At 47.3% G+C, this 18492-nt stretch overlaps 3 protein-coding genes and 1 long non-coding RNA gene across 7 annotated transcripts; 3 read left to right on the top strand and 1 right to left on the bottom strand.

The window, feature by feature from the left end:
• The first annotated feature begins 3992 nt into the window (after positions 1 to 3992).
• Positions 3993 to 6444, top strand: LOC136193811 (uncharacterized). The gene is made up of 6 exons (XM_065982803.1): positions 3993 to 4060; positions 4284 to 4350; positions 4413 to 4513; positions 4579 to 4650; positions 4709 to 4762; positions 4821 to 6444. Exons 2-6 carry the CDS (start codon positions 4328 to 4330, stop codon positions 6131 to 6133), a joined length of 1563 nt encoding a protein of 520 aa, XP_065838875.1. The 5' UTR covers positions 3993 to 4060; positions 4284 to 4327; the 3' UTR covers positions 6134 to 6444.
• Positions 6445 to 8161: 1717 nt separating this feature from the next.
• LOC136193807 (short transient receptor potential channel 4-like) lies at positions 8162 to 15204 on the top strand. Of its 4 annotated transcripts, XM_065982794.1 has the most exons (16): positions 8162 to 9719; positions 9780 to 9946; positions 10088 to 10321; positions 10413 to 11123; positions 11437 to 12206; positions 12313 to 12502; positions 12555 to 12701; positions 12762 to 12920; positions 12989 to 13232; positions 13286 to 13421; positions 13657 to 13795; positions 13848 to 13927; positions 13988 to 14099; positions 14160 to 14259; positions 14313 to 14534; positions 14618 to 15204. In XM_065982794.1, exons 1-12 carry the CDS (start codon positions 9383 to 9385, stop codon positions 13848 to 13850), a joined length of 3237 nt encoding a protein of 1078 aa, XP_065838866.1. In that variant the 5' UTR covers positions 8162 to 9382; the 3' UTR covers positions 13851 to 13927; positions 13988 to 14099; positions 14160 to 14259; positions 14313 to 14534; positions 14618 to 15204. The 4 variants fall into 4 exon arrangements, with proteins under 4 accessions (XP_065838866.1, XP_065838868.1, XP_065838867.1 ...); XM_065982796.1 differs by having other exon boundaries at positions 13657 to 13774; positions 14313 to 15204; XM_065982795.1 differs by having other exon boundaries at positions 13988 to 14074; positions 14131 to 14259; positions 14313 to 15204.
• A 628-nt stretch (positions 15205 to 15832) lies between these two features.
• Positions 15833 to 16717, bottom strand: LOC136193817 (hydralysin-like). The gene has a single exon (XM_065982807.1). The coding sequence runs from the start codon at positions 16700 to 16702 to the stop codon at positions 15959 to 15961; it is 744 nt and encodes a 247-aa protein (XP_065838879.1). The 5' UTR covers positions 16703 to 16717; the 3' UTR covers positions 15833 to 15958.
• Positions 16718 to 16992: 275 nt separating this feature from the next.
• LOC136193822 (uncharacterized) lies at positions 16993 to 17635 on the top strand. The gene is made up of 3 exons (XR_010671478.1): positions 16993 to 17074; positions 17137 to 17190; positions 17242 to 17635. It is a non-coding gene; the product is annotated as an uncharacterized lncRNA (long non-coding RNA).
• The last annotated feature ends 857 nt before the right edge of the window (positions 17636 to 18492 follow it).

Below are 18492 nucleotides of genomic sequence, written 5' to 3'. Positions count from 1 at the left end.
TCAGGAATGAATTTTCGATAGTAAGACGAGAGTCCAAGGAACGAACGAACATCCCCCCGATTCATTGGTGTTTTCAGCGCTGTCACTGCCTCGATTTTCTTCGGATCGACTCGAACTCCATGTTCCGTCACGACGTGCCCCAAATACGACAGCGTCTGTCGGCCGAACGAGCATTTAGCGGGCTTGAGCTTTAATCCGAAGTGAATCAGGCGTCGTAGTACCTCCCCGAGTCGTTCCAGATGCAGTTCGAACGTTGGCGCGAAAACGAGCACGTCGTCTAGGTAGACCAGGCACGTTCGCCATTTCACTCCAGCCAGGACTAAATCCATAGCGCGTTGAAAAGTGCTCGGGGCATTACACAGCCCGAAAGGCATCACGACGAACTCGAACAAGCCCATCGAGCAGGTGAACGCTGTTTTCTCTATGTCGCTCGGGCGTACGGCCACTTGCCAGTATGCAGCATGCAGATCGAGACTCGAGAAGTACTTGTTTCCTCCGATGATATCGAGACTGTCGTCGATTCTGGGTAGGGGATACCTGTCCTTCTTCGTGAGCGCGTTCAGGGCTCGGAAATCGACGCAGAACCGCTGGGTTCGATCCTTTTTATCCCGCAGTAGAGCCGGAGATGCCCACGGAGACTTCGAGTTTCGGATGATCCCGCGACGCAACATGCTGTCGACCTGCCGTTCCGCTTCAAGCATCTTCGGCGGCGGAAGTCGACGAGGTGGTTGGTTTACGGGACGATTTTGGCCCGTGTCGATCTCATGCACCACCCCTTTCATGCGTCCTACGTCGTCGGGACTCGTCGCGAACGCCTTGGCGTGTTCCTTTAGCAGATCCAATAGCGCTTTCTTTTGGTCTTCCGTCAGATCCGGATCGATGTCGAAGTTCGGAAGCATCGTTTCTAGCGCGGCCGCCACCGGTTCGTCTCTGCTCGCGGGCTCCGCTATCTGTTCCTCGATCTCAATTTCCTGTCGAACGTTATGTTCCGGTTTCGGTTCCGTTTCGTCGAACGCTGTGCTTTCTGCCTTCGCGATTTCTTCTGGACGGTGTGGCTCCTCCGCTAGCGTAACTAGCCCGGGTTGGTACCCTGTAGCGAGCACCGCACACACACGTCCTGGACACTCGGACGCCTTTCCGCTCGGCAACCCGTCGGTCTCCGATAGTACGCTTAGTACCTTTACTTTCTGTTCGCCTTGGTCGCCTCGCAGTACTACAGTTCCCTCGCGAAATTCCATCAGAGCGTCGGCGGCGTGCATGAAATCTTTGCCGACGATCACCGGCAGTGGTATTTCCTTTGATACGACGAATTCGAACGGCATTTTGAAAACTCCAGCTTCGACTTCCAGTCTCACGGTCCCGTCGCAGGTAAGACTTCCTCCATTCGCCACGGTGTAGATGCTGGGTGTTCCTCCAGTGATCGTCATTCCGATTTCGTCGAGAAATTCTCGCGACACGAGCGATACCGATGCGCCGGAATCGAACAGAATTCGTGCCGGTCGACCACCGCCAACTGTTATCCCGTCTATCTGCATCTCATCGCCACGCCCGCTTCCGATGGAGTGGACCGCCCCCGCTATCGTCGGATCGCCCTCGCGTTTTGTCTTCTCCAATTCGTTCCTCCGACGATAGCACTGCTCTATCGTGTGTCCCTTTTTGTTACAGTAATCGCATCGTTTCGGAGCGGGTTTGAGCTGTTCCAGCGTGCGCGACTGCTTGTCGAGAGCTTCTCGTATTCCTCGTTGGTGTTCCACGAGTTCTTCGAGCAGACGAGTTTGCGTTCGGATGATCATCTCCAGATCCGATGCGTCTGGTCGGTCACGGCTGGTCGTCCGCGCTGCCTCACGGTGATTTCGATCGTTTGACATTCGCCGTTTCCTCGTGTGCTGTGCGTCCGCCTTCCAGATCTTTTCTCCGACTGTCGTGCGTGGTTCGCGCGAGACTCTGTTATTACTCGCGTGGACCTCCCCCGCCGTTGGCCACGCCCGGCCGACCGCAGTCGTTCTTTTCGTCGTCGTAGCCGGCGGGGAGAGGACGACGACGCCACCCAGTGCCGCCGAACCGGTTGCGCAACCCGACCGACGACTCACGGTCCGGCCGTGAGTTCGTCGACCGGCCGGCTCGGACGCCACAGGCAGCGCCAGTCCCCTCCGACGCGCTCGGCTACCCGGATTCTCCACCAGATGTTGTGCTGGGTCGACCAGGGTGTTTAGAGGGCGACGAGGGAGCGGATCGAGCGGAGAGAGTCGAGGTTGGTTGCTTCTACGTTTAATCACGCCGGGGTCTCTCCCGGGACACGTGACTATGCTAGACATACGCATGCACGATAAAATCCACAACAAAGCCCCCCCTTGTTCTGAATGTCAAAAAACGTCAAAAAAAATTGACCGGTACGTTTGAACGTCAACATGTTTGGTGCCCCAAAAAAGGCGATTTACGACGCGAATAAAGCGTTTTTCTTTCATAAACGGAAAAAATGCTTAGAAACCCTTATTTCCAATTGATCTGTGCTATTTTCCGTGTTATAAATGCCCTGAGAAACCGAAACGACAGTTTTGATTGTCACGCTCTGACGTCACAATCAAAAGTATCCACTCATGCCGTATGTGCGTGGGCAGGGCGGACTTTCAAATACGCATGCTCTGCTAACAATGACTAATGGGCCAATAGCGCGAGTCTGTGTATTCTATTAAGACCCTCCCACAGAAAATGGCCTCGGATAAGATCAATTCGAACCGGATAAGCTTAAAATTTTGCAAATCAAAGCCTTACTAAATATTCTTTCATATGAGATCGACGCGTTTTTTTTTCGAGAGGACGTCAATTGAGTACTACGCCTCTGAAATTGAACAACGCGCTCATATAACGATAACCGCTACATATGTTACTGCGTGTACACATATGTACCACCGTCACAACGTGGCTTAGGATAGGGTCCTCCGTCAGGTTTTCACAAATCGAAGCTTTGAAAATACGCTTTGATTTGAGTTTTACCGTATTAGGGGATTTTTAGAGGGCGAGATTGCGTACGTTTCACTTGACTTTCAAAGCCACAATAATGCCATTAGCGATTTGCACCTTATCTCAGAGCTACGTTCCAGGGTGTACGTCCAAAATTACCGCATAGCAAGAATAGAAGGGATCTATTTTTCCGTTTATGGAGTCTGGTATTTCAGCTGAGTCCAGGAGCGCGCGCAATTTTTCGCCCTTCTTAGAGTCATTTTTTTCCAGGACTGTATTATAGGCTAAAAGATTGCTGTGTTTCCTGTTAGTTTAGATTTGGAAAATTCTCGTTATGCAAACTGCTATCGCCTTAGACATGATTTCCTCCCCGGGTACCCTCATACGTAGTCCGTCAGCAGAGGGGCAGAGAAACGAGTACTAAGCAATTTTTCTTTACAAAAATCGCGAAATGAAACGGCTAAGAGGGCAATTGCGCTCCTACGTGGAACGCGAGATAGCGGGATATCACCCTAACTACGACGCATGCGTATTTGAAAGTCCGTCCTGCCATGTGCGTGGGTATGTACGCGTGTACGGGTAACAGGAAATATGACCCGTACACATGCATAGGTCCCCCTCAAATACAGAATACAGAGCACATTATCAAATACACTACGTCAGAAAAGCGCCTAATTAGGAAAACATTGCAATCATGCAAGTATTTACAGTATGTACGTAGGAGTGAGCTGTAGTAGCTAACGGCTGTAAGGACCACGTGAATATGTGACAACATAAAAAATTATGACGTCACACTATGGTATGCACTCTCGTACGGTAAGCGGTGGGAGGCTCTGCATGATGGCAACACGGTGAACACCGGGCCATCATTCTCTAGTTTATGAAATAGTGCGTAATTGGGTTTTTACCTGCTGGAATTCTGTGCGTTTGGCCAAAGATGTAAATTCACGCACATTTAGGGTATCCCCGCCCATGGGAGGGGTTATGCTCTATGCTCTACTGCTTCTCACTGCGCATGCGCCAAACGCTGGGATTTTCGGCACCGCTCCAATCGTACGATCCTGGTTCTGTAGACTATCAACAAGCTTTCAATACACTGGTGAGAGACCCGAAGCGTAGCTGCTTTTCGAACACGCCAACACCTAGCGATTTCGCCACTTCTCAGCCGCCGCCGACTTATGTCATACTTACACGTTCTCCCTGAAAGACCTATTGCGACTTATTGCCGTAGTTGGCGTAATTACAGGCGCGCGCGGCTGGCGGAGATCGTTTCGCGTACTAAACCCTGGGTAAACGATCTCCGGCGATCATTACATTCATAGAGACTGTGTGTGCGACTCGGCCAGCAGAATTCAAAAAATTTGAAATGATTTTGTCTCGCCTGAATCGGTATATGTTTGTAAAGCGGATTGATACAATGTATCTATGATATTGATTCGAATGTGTTACAGTGCTTTGACGTCAAACGGGCTTCTTCTCAAGGGCGGCTGCGGCGGGAGTAGTCTCACACTACCAAGTAGAAGACTGTTTGCTCAAAATGGCCAAATACATTGTAGAAACTTTTCGAGCGGTATCAGGAGATGCCTCCGACGCTCAACGTTTCGTTTACCGTACCAGGTACTGCCTCAAATGGGCGGCCTTCGTCGACATTTAAGCAATTAAATTTCAAAAACTGGGCAAAAGCGAAAGGTACCAACGTTTTGTGCGCTATCAGGAGGATTTTCCAATTGACGTCGTCCTTTCGCAGTTAGTGGCGCTATTAATGGACTGCAACGAATGAAAGACTATGTGATACTAAATGGTATTTAGTGGAAAGTAAACGTTAGAAAATCCCCTAACCTACCCTTTCATAAACATAGCTCTCCAAGTCATCCCCTTAGCATCAGCTTCAGGATTCTTTCTCTATTGCGGTGCAAAAATTGCGTATTTCGAATATTGTATCTCTGCGACAACCCATGGCAAGTTGACTCACATTGCCAAAAACGATTACATTGATCGATCGGAAGAGAAAGCAAGAATCAGAGATCTGATCATGCAACCTTTTATACCTTCGTCACGTTTTCATGTTTACCAAGGGCCTCACGGAGCAGGCACAACACATGCAATGATGGAAGTAGTGAGTGAATTGCGCAAGGAAGGAGTCAAGGGCGTGCATTACGTCAGCGCATCTGTGCCACTTCATTGGTCTCTTACTAAAGCCTTTTCCATGAATCAAGCAGTCATACATGGCTTTTTCAATGCGGTCCCTTTTTTCCAAAGGGAAACATTTGAGCCAGACCTAGCGTCTGGGGTTCGTCTTGGTGATGTCTTGAGGCGTTTGGGTAAATCGGCGAAGAAATATGAAAACGGTAGAGTGACGACGATCATCATTGACGGGGTCAACAAACTCGTCGAACAGCCTTCAACTGCTATTGCGTGGCCGAATGAAGTTTACAGGTTACTTGAGGCAGCTAAACTTCACTCAGATGACGGCGTGATTCACTGGATACTGGTTGATTCCAGTGGGTGCAACTTTGCTCGCGATTCAAAGATGGAATGTAGATATTCATCTCGCATGGATCTGGTATTTTCACGTGACGTCGACGAGGAGGACGCAAAGGTCTTTCTGAAGAGAAGCTTCGAAGCAGCAGGAAAAAAGTTTGATGTCGATGAAGTGTACAAGTGCCTGACAGGTGGAAGAATTGACCTTCTAAAGAAGACAGTTGACGTCCTAAAAAAAAAGCCCGGTTCGACGTCGCAGAAAGGAGGGGTCCTCAAAGCAGCTGTGAAGCGTCTCTTTGGAATAGCCACTCACCCTAAGCCGGCGGATGAAGACGAAGCTGAAGCAATTAAAACGCAAGAAGACCTGTTCCAGTCAGTCTTGTCTATGTTCTTTCGCGATTTGAAGAAAGTCTTTTCTGTTTGGCCGCACCCTAAAACACCCACTGAAGAGTATCAGTATCGAATTCTTCGTCTTCTCGCCGAGAATCCAAAGGGATTCGAAGATTGCAGTTCTTTGCGAACTCGAGCGGGAGAGAAGGATTTCCACGACAAGGAGGTTGATTGTGATGCGGCAATCGGTCAACTGCTCAAACGCGATCTTCTTCAATACAGAAATTGTGATGAATTTGAATTGCATAGTAATGCAATCAAGTACCTCGTCCTCAAAAATGAAAGGCTGTCCTCAGAATGAATCAAGGAAATGACGAAAAAAAGCGACCAAACTTTTTTGTACGCAATGTTGAGTATTTATATCCGTCGTATCCTCAATGTGGTATTAGGTGTGGAGTGTTTTTTTTGTGGTGTCGGAGAGACACGCAATGTTGATTATTTATTTCTGTCGTATTCATCGTCCTCAATGTTGTATGTGGTGTGGAGTGCAGTAACCCTGTTTTTTTTGTGGTGTCGGAGATACATGTTTTTTTACGCGACAGGGAATCCGGGCATCCGTATATCAGCTAGTGACGTATGTAATCTTAATTGTCTGTTTATACACTTTCACGGTCCATTTCTAAAGGATTTCGCAGGATACGAACGCATGCAATGATAAAAGCAAACGAAGATCGATCACCAAATCGCAATCGTTGTCCTTTTTGCGTTTCACAGGTACGCCCGAAGGCACACGAGATATATGGATCGTATGAGGTCAATGCGTTTCAGTGTTTGCTTTGTAGCGACTCTTGGCCAATTAATTCGATCGTTTCAATCCGGACGGCACGATGAGTAATGCTCGATAGACCGCGCCGTACGCTACGGCGAGCGAAGCTAGAAGCCGTCGAGAGCTAGGCAAAACAGGAAAACGCTTTTTTGAGAGTTCAATCGTAGCTTACACAATGAACTCTAGTCTTTCTCAATACAGTACGCGAAGACATATCACGCTTACTTACATTAGGCATAAAATTGAAAAAATATTTTCTCAGCAAGTGCGTATAATATTAGAGATGCGAGGATTTCTTTGAAGAACAGCAGGGCTTAGCATCGCGAGCGTTGTCAATTTTGGCATTCCATCCCACTAGCCACTAGCTCTCTCCGAATGACATCATCGAAACGAATTGTTTCAATTCAGACGGCTAACACCTGTCCAAACAATCGGCCCAGTCCTCCAGTAAATACTGGATCATCAATTTCCAGCAATTCACGTGAAGAGGAATTTCAATGAGACTCACAGTGGGCAGTCTCACAGTCTGAGACTTTACTAATTAAGTACATATAACTGACCAAAGGCCCGTGTTTTCTACCTTATCAAAGACGATCCCCTTCAAACCCATTTCGTCTCCCATTTCCCATAACGCTTCGTGCGCCTTTCAGCCTTTTTCGCTCATTTGCGGCGTTAGCGTGCTGCAGGCTGGCCACAGTGACTAGTGGTTCATAAGAGCTTCAAATAGGAACTAATTAAACAGATCACCGCCACTAGAGTAACCAACGTCATAGACGGATTTCGCGCGTTTGCACGGGAGGAGCTAGGAGTGACAACATAAGCGAAGAGAGTAGCTCTTTCTCCTCATTCCACCGTTGCATGCGACATGTACAAGTTCATTCTTCTCGTCTCTCTTGCTGCCCTTTGCTTCGGGGGCCAGCTTCGTCCAATATCATGAGAAGGAGCAGTGTATTCCTCCCCGAACACTGTGTTGCGAACATACATACGCCTACACCTGCCAGGAAACTTACCCCAGAATGGGAGCATGCATCGATTGTTGTGGTGGACTTTTAACCGCCGGAGACTGTAACCTTACAACTTACACTACCGCTGTTTGCATGCGCGGAGTGCGCCCGTGAGGAGCAGGAGATGAGAAGCCGATCCACGGTCCCGCGAACTCTGACTTCTGTTTGTTGTATGTCTGCATGTAGTGCCTTTGTCTGTGCGCGAAATTGTCGTTTTTGTTGAAATCATGCATCAGAACGGGCGCGTGCGATCGCAGCGCAGAAAGTGCCATTTGTACGACACCGCATTTGAGCTAGGCCTTACAACTCAACCGAATCTTTCTATTGGATTGTTTTTCCGGTCTGTCCTCAAAGCGGGCGATGACGCAATCATTCTGCATGGGAAAAAGACCAATATCGATACCCTTTACTACTCCTTTTTGTCATTTTGGTTACCTCGACGATGCAGCTTCTGTTCTTCTGGATGAGAGTTCGCGGGCGGTGGTCTTCTAACGCACGCCTCTAGACGGGACCTCCAGTCGGGGCCCCTTTTTGGAACTCACCGCGAAAAGCGGTCTCTTCGCGTCTTCCGAAGATGAATAACTCGCTCACAGACATAGAAGAAGAGTATAAGCCAGCTGTCATTAGATGGCTTCGACAGAGGCAAGCGGAAAGGTGCGGCACGCCTTTCGTCGCCGACGTACGTATGTCGCCGGATTGCTTAAACAACTCATTATGGACGGAGTTCGTGCAACAAAAGCTGTAAAAAGCCACGAAGACGCCATAGTTTTCACTACAAACTGTAATTCAGCGTCTTGGAAGAGCACTCCGAGCTTCTGATCGTTTCGCGCACACTTCTTTGTTTACTCATCGGCATCGGCAAACGAGGCCTTCAGCGTCAATTCTTTACTGGAGCTCGAGACGTAGCCAGGACAAAGATCATCGTTGGTGTTCTCACTGGTAGTCTACCTACAGGCTTGATAGGTGGAAAGACCTTTGACTTTAGACAGAGTGCAAAGCTTCAAGTCCGATATGAAGAGAAAGAGGGAAGTCTGGGCTATCAAAAATGTCAGCTCTCATCTTTAAATAATTCTAATTTTAATGAGTTATTTTGGACTAAAATATTTGTTTTTCGAATCATCAACAGTTTGACATCGCATCGACCGCCTTGCGTCTCGTCGTAGTCCTTCGCCGTCACCTCGATTTCCGTCCGCCCGAACTTAATTCATGGCAACGTCGACGCAGCCGTGACCGTCTACGACGCGATCTCAATGTAATCTCGATTCGGTCACACGACTCCACGCCTTCGTCCGTCGTGCGCTCGACTTCTTCGCCTTTGTTCCGATAGACGCCGAACGTCACTCGCAGTTGCCCTGGATCGGTACCGTCGCCTAACGACGTCGTCCACGCCAACCGACTCATAGACCTCGAACCGAACTTCACACGAAATGCCGTCGTCGATCGCTTGAGCAATCAATCAAAAAAGATTTTTCGATGAAATGCAGCGAGATGCCTCGGCAATTTTTTTCAAAGTATGAAATGGCACCAATGCGTTTTGGATGAATAGTTGATGCGTGCATGCATGACCGCGTGCAGGGATCTGATCCGGCCCATTTCAGCGCGTTTGCAAGTGAGGAAACATGTTTGGCATGCATTTTTACAAATCCCTCTCCAAGAGTCGACATCTTGTAACTGGTTTTTCTTATCGAATGCCGGATGAACACTCGAATAGTTAGTGTGATATCCGCTCGACGAATTAACGTCAGTCACATCTTCACATCCTTGGCAAAACGCCCCATCGATGGCAAGCAAAGAAGCAGTCGAGCTCAGAAGTCTTTCTTATATCTCGCGTACAAAAACCGAAGCGAACTCCGACGACTTCGACACGACCGTGGGTGCGAACGAGTCGGCAGTCGAAAAGGACACCGATCCTCAAACTCTCCTACGGAACGAACTGGAGAACTTCGCCGAAGGCCAAGCGAGGCGAATCGCACTGCACGTCGAAAACGGAGCAAATGTCAAGCACCGCTACGGCGACGGCACCGCCGGGGACGAAGTGACAACGCTGCACGTTCTATTCGACGCTTTCTCAAAATCGAGCGAAGACGATGAAACAAAACGGCGCTCTTGCGTAGAATGTGAGAGCCTCGCTTATTCCATGCATGCAGTATAGGAAAAGTGTCTCTTCTTTCTTGCAGCTCTTCACACGCTGCTCGATCTAGGTGCCGATCCGACGGCACGCGATCATAGCGATCGCTCTGTCCTGCAAGCCGCGGTCGCGAATTTATGCCCTGTTAATCTCTTGGAGATTCTTCTGTCGTCCGATAGGGACGTAGGCGGGGAGAGCGCCTTGCTTCATGATCTGGTCAGTGCCTATCCCAGTATTGTAATCTTTTCTCTTGTCGAAGTGGGCAGAACCGGAGATTCAATTGTCTCAATTTGTCCACTTTGATGAGATAAAAGATGCCCATCTTAACAGTATTCCAACTTTTATTTGCTGTTTCAGCTGAAATATGAAAATGCTTTCTACATGGACTACGTTGAAAATCTAATTGACAAGGACATCGATTTGGAATTGACCTTTGACAAGCAAAACTCTCTCGAGCTGATGGCTGGGATTGAAGACAAGGGTAAATCGTTGATCAGTCTTGTAGAACAAAAGAGACCTCAGCTGCTGAGAAAACACGCCAACTCTATGCTTCGGCAAGCAGTTAAATCCGGAAGCTTAGAAACCGTCAAGGTATATAAAGGCATAGTGCTCGGGTTGCGTCGAAATTTAACTATTTATGTCTTTATTAACGCTTATAAACACAATTTGCGTTTTTCTGTAGTTTCTTCTACACAATGGAGCAACTGTGCACAAAGCAAGTCGAATTGCAGAACCCCCTCTGATAATTTTAGCAGCGAGTGCCTCTTCCTCGTCGTTTGAGAAGTTTTCTCTTCTTCTTGACCTCGAAGCCGACGTCAAAGAGACCGACTCAAAGTCGCGAAACGTTTTACATCACGCAGCGTTGTCTAAGAATCTAGGCATCATGAGACTGGCCGTGGAGCGCGGCGTGAGCCCTCAAGACAGAGACGACGAGGGAAATCTTCCAATCCACTTGGCGTGTGAATCAGGAGACGTCAAGTGTTTGAAATTTTTCATTGAGAAGCAATCGCCGGTCAATGAACCGAACAAAATTGGACAATCGTGCCTGCATCTGGCACTTGAGAAGGAAGCGAAAATGTGCGTCGAGCGTCTTACTAAGGCTGGAGCAACATTCGACGACTCGAGAATAAGAGACCTTCCTTACGACAAGGTGACGCTTCTCGCTGACCCCCGGGTGATTCGGAGGTCACCGAAGCCGATTGAAATGACGCTTCGATTGGCAACGCTTTATCACGAGTGTGCCCAGCGCGACGAATTGCATCGCCTCGAGCTTTCGTCGCTGTCCAAGAGTATGCAGAGTCTCGCCGTCGAGATGATGGATAAGGCTCATTGGACGAAAGATGACATTACAGACGATTTGTTTGAGTACGGAATGGAAAACCAGCAAAAGATGGTAAGTCAAGGTTTGAACAGTTTATGTCCCTGAATGTGCGCACATGCATGGGCTATTCTCGGGCATACAATAGAAGTGGTACCTTCCTCCTTACCTTGTCTTTGTATATGAGCATGTACACGTAGAGCTGCATGCATGGGATTGATCAACTGTGTTACTCATGCGCATATATGGTACTGTAGGTTTGATCTTATGCCATGCTATGCCTAGTACTTCTCATGAATCAAGAATTCACTTTGAGTCCGATTTGTGTTTCTAGAGATTGGCGTAGACCTATCTTTGTTGTGATTCGTCTAATGCTGTTCTATTTTAGTTTATCGCCTCCGTTCCCGTTCAGGAGAAAGTGAAGACGTCTTGGTACGGCAAAGTAAAACTTGAGAACCTACAGTACACGTACAAAGCCTTCCTGTTTCTCGCCAAAGCTTGTTTCATACCCTTCGTTTGTGCATTCTGTTTGTGCTGCCTCCGATGTTCCTGCATGCGGACGCGCTACACAGAGTTTATGAAAGTCGACGAACTGATCATTGTCTACATAGCCAATGCCGTTACCTACCTCCTCTTTGTTCTCCTTCTCGTCGTCAACGTCTCCCTCAAATCAAGCGACATCCCGGCTACCTCGCCTAGCAATCTCGATTGGATCGTTCTCGTTTTCATCGTCGCTCTCGCTGTCCAAGAAATTGTTCAAGCGCTTAGTCATCGACAAAAGTTGGTGCACTATGCAACGAACTGGAGCAACATCCTTGACATATTTCTCATTCTCACTTTCACTTCGTACTACGTTCTTCTATTCGTCGGCTACTACGCCGTCGACGATGGCTTCCAAGTGATTCGCGCTTCGTTTCATATTTTCGGCTTTGCGTCTCTTCTCAGCACCAATCGACTTTTGTGGTATATTAAAGCCAATGCACTCCTCGGGCCCATACAGCTGTCTTTCTTCGGAATCTTCTACGACGTCGTACTGTTTCTCTCTGTTTTGCTCAATTTTTTGATTGGCTTTGCCGTTTGCATAACAAGCGTCTACTCGGCACCGGTGAAGAGTCTTGGAGCGCCAGAAAACGCGACTATGGCGGTTGACGTTTCAGGGTAGGTGCTTAGCGTTTTATTGCTCGTAGAATCTCAGTAATTGATATGGACTAGTGCATAAAGTTTACTATACTCTTATTCATTTCCTTGATGGCTTCTTTTCTAGGATGTGGCCTTCTTTGAAAATCTTGTTCTGGTCTCTCTTTGGAATGATTGATCTGTCAAGTTTTGAAGCCGAGCGAGACTTGGAAACGGCTGTTGGTACTATCCTTTTGGCTCTGTGGTTGGTGCTTGCCGTCATTGTTCTGCTTAATATGCTGATCGCTTTGATAAGTGACGCGTTTCAAAAAGTTCAGGTAAATTGAACAGACATTGACAGAGCTTTTGTCGTGCAATCTCTTCTTTCAGGACAATGCTGATATGGAGTGGAAGTTTGCTCGTGCTGTCATTATTCACGACACCGCGAAGTCGTCACCAATTCCAATCCCAATCAATATTTTTCATTTTATTGCATTGTTTGTATTGAACGTGCAATGCACTAAGGACTGCTGTCAAGTAATTTCCCAGCTAGCTCTCGCATTACTATAGTGAATCTTGTTTAAAATTTCTCCATAGGCTACTTATTCCAAACCGAGCATCGATCCTGCTGATCACGAAGAAGTTCAGAGGAAGCTACGAGAAAAGATCGCGGAAGCAGAAGGAGAAGAATGCGTTCAAAAACGAGATCTAATGAAGCTGAGGAAGCACTTCGACAAACAAATCAGTGTACTAAAAGTAAGCTCGTTAGTAAGCAGTGTGCAACTCTGCTATATACAGTTTTTTTTTGAAAATCCGATATATAGTCAGTTGTTCAGCCAGAAGTGATGGTTATGGAATGCGCAGTCGACTTCGTTTCGGAGAAGAGCGAGTCTGAGGAATCAGACGATGACGGCTTGCACTCATTTCTTCGCCGACGTATGATGTCACTGCAAGCGGATGTAAAATCGAAGCATTCCAAAACAGAAGCGGTCTCGGAGAGGCAAAGGAAGGATAATAAGGGGTCAAGGCCAAAAGCAAAAGTAGATGTTGAGGAAAAGTCATTATCAGGTCAGCTGAAGTCCAGTGGTGGTGATAGCAATGCGCCAGGTGGTGCCACTCAGGAAGAATTTGCTCAAGAGTTGTTGAAGGGATTGCAGCAATTTCAGGAAAACTTTCAGGCAAGCTTTCAAAAGCTTCAGTCGGAGTTTCTCGAACTGCAAGGCAAAGCCACAATTGCCATAGGCCGAGCTCATTAAGGTTTGTACCCTTCACCTACTCTGTATAGTATTATACTAGTATTGGTGCTAGTAGCAGTTAGTCCTATATAGCTACTTACGCTGCTTATTTAGTTTTTTTATTTATTCTCAGTTTTGATGTTATTTCTTATTTAGTTTATCGCAAATTTTGTGGCCACTTAATTATTTAATTAACCCAATTTTTTCATGCTTTTTCCTCATTCACACATATGATGGTTTGATACAGTCTTCTTCAGGTGGAAACAGAAAGATAATGATTGGCCCAATCCGGGCAATACGGGAGCTTCCGCATTCGGGATCTACGGCTGGAAATTGTTTCTCTCAAAATCCGCGTTCAGGCGGTGGTTTCCGCAGGTATTTCGCTGCAATCTGGCAGTAAGGTGGTCTTCTCTAAGCTTATCTTATCATTTCCCGCGTCGTTCGTTAGTAGAAACATGAGAGAGATTCGCAAGATTCGCCCCCGAAGCGCTCATCGATATATCAAAGCCAAAAGCAGCGGCCGACGACGTAGGGCTGCTTTCTACGCTGAAAATTCACTTGATCTTGCCCTTTATTTCCAATACTTAGGGTTTTCATTTGCCTCGTATGTTAGCCTATAACTTGAAAGGATGATCCGTCTCCGTGAATGGAGTTAAATCACTACGGCAAATGATCGTAGGTCTCTTTCTTCCGCCCACACGTAAAGACACTGAGAATTCCATCCTTCACAGATAAAAATCCCGCTAATATTGAATTTTAGCATGTAATTAGGACTGTCTTACCTTGACCATTCCTGGTAGACCAAACCAATCTGGAGTGAAATCAATCATTCATGAAAAATAGTGAGCTGCAGCATTCAAGTGAAAAACCATATATTGATTCATAAATCTGATGTGGCAATTGTCTTTTTTAGGGTGAAATTTTTATCGCGTTTACGTTTCTGCGACTCGTCTGGCTTCCTTAGTTTATCGTACGTATCAGCGCTTGTCATCGCGCAACGCTCCGAGTCTTCGTGGGTGAAGAGAGGTCCGAACGGATTTGAAACGTCACATCGCTTCTTAGACTCGCTGCCTTCTGGATCCGTCTTGTTAGTCCAATGATCTTCGTCAGACTAAACCACAGGAGCAATTTTGCGGTAGGTAACGTATAGGGTCAATCTATTTCGTATTGATCGCCTCGATTTCCGTTCGCCCGAACTTCATGGCAACGTCCACGCAGCCGTGACCGTCGCTACGACACGATCTCAATTTAATCTCGATTCGACGACACGACTCCACGCCTTCGTTCGTCGTGTACTCGACCTCCCCTCGCGTTTGCTCCGATAGACGCCAAACGTCAATCGCAGTTGCCCTGGATGACACATTCGGTACCGTCGCCTAACGACGTCGTCGACCCGAACAAGAAATTTCCTATCTGCTTCGGCCTCGTTCTCAGGCAATTTTTCAAGCCTCGATACGTCGTACGCGTACGCGGATCGTCGCTCGGCTATGGCTCGCATGTTGTGACCAAAGAGCACGGCGTCGTACAGAACGGCGACGGGCGGTTGGGAACGACGACTTCAACACGATTGGCGAAACGACGCTTGAGCGTCTCTTGTAGCATGATCAAATTCGCGAAGCTGCCGCCGAGCTCTGCTACATATGATCGACTACTCGATCAATGACGGGATTAATTCATTTTTGCATAACCGGAGCCTTGAACATTGGAGTGCCTCCTCGATGCAGTACTTTACTGGCGTGATTCTAATTGTAATTGTCTAGTTTGTTTCAGTGGAATCGCCGTCGCCGAGGTCGGTGTGAACTTTGTGGAGGTCTTTGGGAAGACGTACGCAGAAGCTTTGATCGTCGTTCTTCCGTCCGTCGTCGCCTTCATTTTTTCCATTTCGAATTGCTGCATCAAGGCGCTACAGTTGACCTGTACGCTTATCTTGATTTCTCGAATCACGTCGAAGCTTAGGATGTTTCGCAGAAGTTTCTCGAAGTTCTCGTCGACTCTGGTCGATCCCAAAGCAAAGAAATAGTCTTCCTGTTTCTCGCCAAAGCGCGCGTTTTTCCTGCCCTTTGTTTTTGCCTTCTGTCTTCCCTGCCTCCGATTTTCTTGCCTGCGGACGCTCTAAACAGAGTGGATGAAAGTCATGAACTGGTCATTGTCTACATAGCCAATACCATTACCTTCCTCCTCTTCATTCTTCTTCTCGTCATCAACGTCTCACTCAAGTCAAGCGACGTCCCGGCTACCTTGCCAAGCAATCTCGATTGGATCGTTCTCGTCTTCGTTGTCGCTCTCGCACTCCAAGAAGTCGCTCAAGCGTTTAGTCATCGACTTCTTCAGTTCCTTATGCATCAACTTCCTCTAATAGGGAGAGAAAGGATGCTGAAGTCGGCTATAGATTACGCGCACCTAACAGAAAGATATGAAGAGGACACGTTCAGCTGCAGCAGACATCAGCGTTTATTTGACGTAACAAAACAAACACAAAGCATGCAGACCATTCAACGAGAAAGTTCAGTTAGAGCGAGTTTCCTGCAGTGGCGCCTGCTCTATATTCCTTCGCTCTTTTCATCCTTTGATGGGTTCAGCAGGATCAATTGTTGTCTGAACGTTAAACGCAGATGCCCTCTTGACTGACCCTGAAAGAATGCCGGAGGTTTTATTCAGAACTTGCTCGGCATTGTTGAACCAAAAATAGTGGCCCTTGACTCGATCAGAAAAATTGGCACCAAACTCACCGCTGGCTCGGATTGGTGCAGTAAAAGAGACCGCCTCTTGCTTTAGTTGTCCAACCATTTTTACTTGAACTCTGCTTCTCGCTGGAACAGTGACTGACACTGAAACCGACTGCCCCAACGTTTTTGAGTCGGTTGATGACCTGCCTGCTGTTACGCTCATATTAAAGCTGCCACCTAGCTTAAAGACACCCTCAATTGCGAATTCTGCAGTAAATGACATCCCGGTAGTAATAGAAGATGTTACGGTTGTTGACTGGGTCCACGATCCGTTGACATTCACTGTCATTGTTGCTTCTTGATCTCCATAGTTGAGTACGCTCTGAGAGCCGACAACTATTTCGCCTTGATCAACTGCAGGGCCCTCAGTGTAGGTGAAGTCGCCCAGCACTTTGTAGCACGAGAGTCCGTACTGCTCGGTTATTGCTGGCTTGACAGCGTTGAAGTACGTTTCGCTGTTGAGAGCAATTCCGTCCGGCCTTTTCCCATAGATAGACTGGAAGCGACTCCGAACTGAATCTGGACTTGAGCCGAGGCCGTCAAGGTCGCTGAACGTGAGGGCTTGTTTGACACTCATTTCTTTAGTCCAAAGCTCAACTGCTACAATAAACCACGTACGGCTGGCTCATTATATACCGTCGGATCCTTAGATTGGCTTCTTTCACATCCTTCGCTTCCTTAGATTCGCTTCCTTCACTTCATTCGCTTCCTTAGATTTGCTTCCTTCACTTCCTTCGCTTCCTTAGATTCGTTTCCTTCACTTCATTCGCTTCCTTAGATTCGCTTCCTCCACTTCCTTTGCTTCCCTAACTTAGGTAACTTCTCTCACTTCTATAATCATTCAGACACCTCAACTGGAGAACTAAAAAACAATGCTCGAAAGCAGGAACAGGATATTGAAAGTTATTTTCGATTCGATAGATCCGCCTCAGTTAGCATCCATGCAACGGTATTACTAGAATTATAGACATTTGGAGACATGTTCTACGGCACTTTTCGTGGGCAACTTAGTCTTCGCCATGAATCTCGGCAAAAATGAATTTTGGAAACTGGACCTAAAGAACAGTATGTGGACTCAGTACGACCATGAGCTCGAACCGGATTTTTATAATGCAGTCGTCGCAACTTTCGGCAGCAACCTTCTAGTTGCTTTTGGAAAAAAAAAACAACTAGCAACATCACAGTACGAGCTAAGGATCTACACGGTCAGTCAAAGATAGTGGACAATAGACCCTATTTGTTTTAACTGCGCATGTCAGCGGCAGCCATTTTAGGTGGGGATCAGTGTCTAACGGAAGTGGCCACGAGACCGAATTGTGGGTCAGCGAAAGCTTTTCAAAGGCCATTCTTCTGTTGATCGAGCTTCTAATAGATCAGAGACGGCTTTGAATGCGTCGGCGATCGACTGCGGCTTGCAGAAAGAGAGAAATCGGGCGACGAGGACTCCTTCTTCGAAAGGCTTTTTCTGCATCGCAGAATCACGCAGGGCTTGTTTTGTAGATGCATTTGATAGTATATAAACAGTTCTTTAATAGACTATAGCTTGCGTTTAATCCTAAGCCTTCGTTTCGATGTGCTGGCAAAGGAACTAAAATTTTACACTTTCCCTAAAGACGACGCCGAACGCAAGCAATACGTCGTCTAATAACGTGGAAACCAGCAAAGCATCACAGAGTGTTCTAGCGTCCAAGCTCCGTTCGGCGTCGTCTTTCGGGAAAGTGTAAAATGTTAGTTCCTTTTCGGCGTCCTCGCGAGTATTGTTGAAGCACAGAGGTACGCAGCATGTTTTTCCACCGATGAATTGTCGTTTACGGTTGTAAGATGCAAACAGCTTCTCAGACATTGCGTGGAATGCGGCCGAAAACTTGCGCTAAGGACATGCCAGCACATCGAAACGAAGGTTTAGGATCAAACGCACGCTATATTCTAATAAAGAGCTGTTTATGTACTATCGAATTCATCTAAAAATGAAGCCCTACGGGATTCTGCGATGCAGAAAAAGCCTTTTGAAGAAGGAGTCCTCGTCGCCCGATTTCTCTCTTTCTGCAAGCCGCAGTCGATCGTTGACGCATTCAAAGCCTTCTTTGATCTATTAGAAGCTCGATTAACAGGAGAATGGACTTTGAAAAGCTTTCGCTGACCCACAATTCGGTCTCGTGACCACTTCCGTTTGATACTGATCCCCACCTAAAATGGCTTCCGCTGACATGCGCAGTTAAAACAAATAGGGTCTATTCCGGGGCAGCAGACTGAGGATAGACCCCCAAATCAACCGTACTCGACGTTAACGGTATGGCAAAACACAACACTGATTGTATGTGGCAGAGGAGGTAATGTTGCCGATCTCTGGATATTGACAGTAAATAC

This window comes from Oscarella lobularis, chromosome 12 (assembly GCF_947507565.1).
Source record: "Oscarella lobularis chromosome 12, ooOscLobu1.1, whole genome shotgun sequence".
NCBI lineage: Eukaryota > Metazoa > Porifera > Homoscleromorpha > Homosclerophorida > Oscarellidae > Oscarella > Oscarella lobularis.
Note: the sequence above shows the minus strand (reverse complement) of the source record. Positions and strands in the feature narration are given on the sequence as shown.

What these genes read in the sequence shown, in the direction of transcription:
- LOC136193811 (XM_065982803.1), top strand. Translation starts at nt 4,328, where the DNA reads ATGATTTTGTCTCGCCTGAATCG. An exon ending in TCAAAATGGCCAAATACATT is followed by an intron (nt 4,514 to 4,578) that starts GTAGAAACTTTT and finishes TTACCGTACCAG; the next exon opens with GTACTGCCTCAAATGGGCGG. An exon ending in AGACTATGTGATACTAAATG is followed by an intron (nt 4,763 to 4,820) that starts GTATTTAGTGGA and finishes TCATAAACATAG; the next exon opens with CTCTCCAAGTCATCCCCTTA.
- LOC136193807 (XM_065982795.1), top strand. Translation starts at nt 9,383, where the DNA reads ATGGCAAGCAAAGAAGCAGTCGAGCTCAGAAGTCTTTCTTATATCTCG. An exon ending in GCACTAAGGACTGCTGTCAA is followed by an intron (nt 12,702 to 12,761) that starts GTAATTTCCCAG and finishes ATTTCTCCATAG; the next exon opens with GCTACTTATTCCAAACCGAG. An exon ending in CATAGGCCGAGCTCATTAAG is followed by an intron (nt 13,422 to 13,656) that starts GTTTGTACCCTT and finishes AGTCTTCTTCAG; the next exon opens with GTGGAAACAGAAAGATAATG.
- LOC136193817 (XM_065982807.1), bottom strand. Translation starts at nt 16,702, where the DNA reads ATGAGTGTCAAACAAGCCCTCACGTTCAGCGACCTTGACGGCCTCGGC.